This window comes from Oncorhynchus mykiss, chromosome 26, assembly GCF_057628025.1.
Source record: "Oncorhynchus mykiss isolate SJ-2025 chromosome 26, ASM5762802v1, whole genome shotgun sequence".
Taxonomy (NCBI): domain Eukaryota; kingdom Metazoa; phylum Chordata; class Actinopteri; order Salmoniformes; family Salmonidae; genus Oncorhynchus; species Oncorhynchus mykiss.
This window is the reverse complement of record NC_143047.1, coordinates 40,889,893-40,892,500: the sequence shown is the minus strand read 5'-3', so window position 1 is coordinate 40,892,500 and position 2,608 is coordinate 40,889,893. Positions and strand designations below refer to the sequence as shown.

At 42.9% G+C, this 2,608-nt stretch overlaps 1 protein-coding gene across 3 annotated transcripts in view; it reads left to right on the top strand.

The window, feature by feature from the left end:
• Positions 1–971, top strand: part of LOC110509922 (SMAD family member 6b) — a 26,804-nt gene extending 25,833 nt beyond the window's left edge. For 2 of the 3 annotated variants that reach the window (XM_090223075.1, XM_090223076.1), the window contains one exon: positions 1–691. This exon is cut by the window's left edge and continues 476 nt beyond it. In XM_090223075.1, the coding sequence (XP_090079201.1) occupies positions 1–159 (159 nt within the window). In that variant the 3' untranslated portion in view covers positions 160–691. The other variant, XM_021591141.3, reaches the window with a different exon arrangement.
• Positions 972–2,608: the final 1,637 nt, after the last annotated feature.

The following is a 2,608-nucleotide window of genomic DNA, read 5'->3' as shown; positions in this document are numbered from 1 at the left end:
CTGCAGCAGGGCATGGAGCCCCCTGTGGGGCTGGAGGGCCCCTATGACCCCCACAGTGTGAGGATCAGCTTCGCCAAGGGCTGGGGCCCCTGCTACTCCAGACAGTTCATCACCTCCTGCCCCTGCTGGGTGGAGGTGTTGCTCAATACCCACAGATAGCACACAGACTAGGAAGACAGACAGAGGGATGGATGGACAGGCATACACACGGATGGTTAGACGGGGGAACACAAATACAGTACACGTATTTACTTACACAGGTGCTCACAGGTATATGTGTACACACACACACACACACACACACACACACATACACGCACGCACGCACGCACGCACACACACACACACACACACACACACACACACACACACACATAGACACACACACACACACACACACATAGACACACACACACACAGACACACACACACACAGACACACACACACACACACACACACACACACACAGACACACACACACACACACACACACACACACACACACACACACACACACACAGACAGCTATCTCAACCAACTATCCCAAATATAATCTACCTAGATTTAATATAAAGTTTTATATATTATATAAAATATATTATACTTGTAAATACCAAGTCATTTTTACAATGCAATTATTTATGTATAGTGTAATGTGTATATGGACGAAATAAAACAAAACGAACAGAATGATGCACTTTGGATTCTAATAATGTGTTCTCAATGCCTTTGGATTCTAATAATGTGTTCTCAATGCCTTTTGGATTCTAATAATGTGTTCTCAATGCCTTTTGGATTCTAATAATGTGTTCTCAATGCCTTTGGATTCTAATAATGTGTTCTCAATGCCTTTTGAAAGAGATATATCCTGCAGACAACATGACACACCCGGTTTTAGTTCTCATATTTTATCAATCACCTGAAAAAGTTATGCCATTCACACATTGACAATAAAGTACTCGTATTCTAAGATGTTGGGGCTTTCTTCAAACTTTGATTTTGTCTTTCTACTGATATTCTCTGGTGGTGTTTTGTGTATTAGAGTTGAGATGTGTGACGTGGCAGGGCGCTAGAGTTGTCGAGGTCAAGGAACATTCTAATCAGTTGTTGGGATAAAAACAACAGAGGTGTAGTGGATGATAAAGAAAGTAAAGGCATTTACCCTTTATGCCTAACAGTACGTTGAAAAGCTTCAGTCATAGTCTTCCAATTAAATAGCTATGTTACTTCATTACCACCATCAGGATCAACCAAATGAGGTTCATTCACATCTGATTGGCTGTACCAAAGATCCAGAAGGCCCCTGAAGAAGGAGGGCACATCCACTGATCAGCTGCCAGCCTGGAGGTGATGAGGGAAAATTCCTTTGATAATTCCCAATGATATTATTTGTGGGTCTAGAATTAAAGTACAACATAAAACCGAAAGCATCTGTCCTGACCAAACGAAGACGGTCCATGCAGCTATGTCTACATCAGACGTAATGACCCAGAGAATACTTCTGGTAATGGGCTACGTCAGACGTAATGACCCAGAGAATACTTCTGGTAATGGGCTACGTCAGATGTAATGACCCAGAGAATACTTCTGGTAATGGGCTACGTCAGATGTAATGACCCAGAGAATACTTCTGGTAATGGGCTACGTCAGATGTAATGACCCAGAGAATACTTCTGGTAATGGGCTACGTCAGACGTAATGACCCAGAGAATACTTCTGGTAATGGTCTACGTCAGACGTAATGACCCAGAAAATACTTCTGGTAATGGTCTACAATCAGACGTAATGACCCAGAGAATACTTCTGGTAATGGTCTACAATCAGACGTAATGACCCAGAGAATACTTCTGGTAATGGTCTACATCAGACGTAATGACCCAGAGAATACTTCTGGTAATGGTCTACGTCAGACGTAATGACCCAGAGAATACTTCTGGTAATGGGCTACGTCAGACGTAATGACCCAGAGAATACTTCTGGTAATGGGCTACATCAGACGTAATGACCCAGAGAATACTTCTGGTAATGGGCTACAATCAGACGTAATGACCCAGAGAATACTTCTGGTAATGGTCTACAATCAGACGTAATGACCCAGAGAATACTTCTGGTAATGGTCTACATCAGACGTAATGACCCAGAGAATACTTCTGGTAATGGTCTACGTCAGACGTAATGACCCAGAGAATACTTCTGGTAATGGGCTACGTCAGACGTAATGACCCAGAGAATACTTCTGGTAATGGGCTACATCAGACGTAATGACCCAGAGAATACTTCTGGTAATGGGCTACATCAGACGTAATGACCCGGAGAATACTTATGGTAATGGGCTACGTCAGACGTAATGACCCAGAGAATACTTCTGGTAATGGGCTACAATCAGACGTAATGACCCAGAGAATACTTCTGGTAATGGTCTACATCAGACGTAATGACCCAGAGAATACTTCTGGTAATGGGCTACAATCAGACGTAATGACCCAGAGAATACTTCTGGTAATGGGCTACAATCAGACGTAATGACCCAGAGAATACTTCTGGTAATGGGCTACAATCAGACGTAATGACCCAGAGAATACTTCAGGTAATGGGCTACAATCAGAC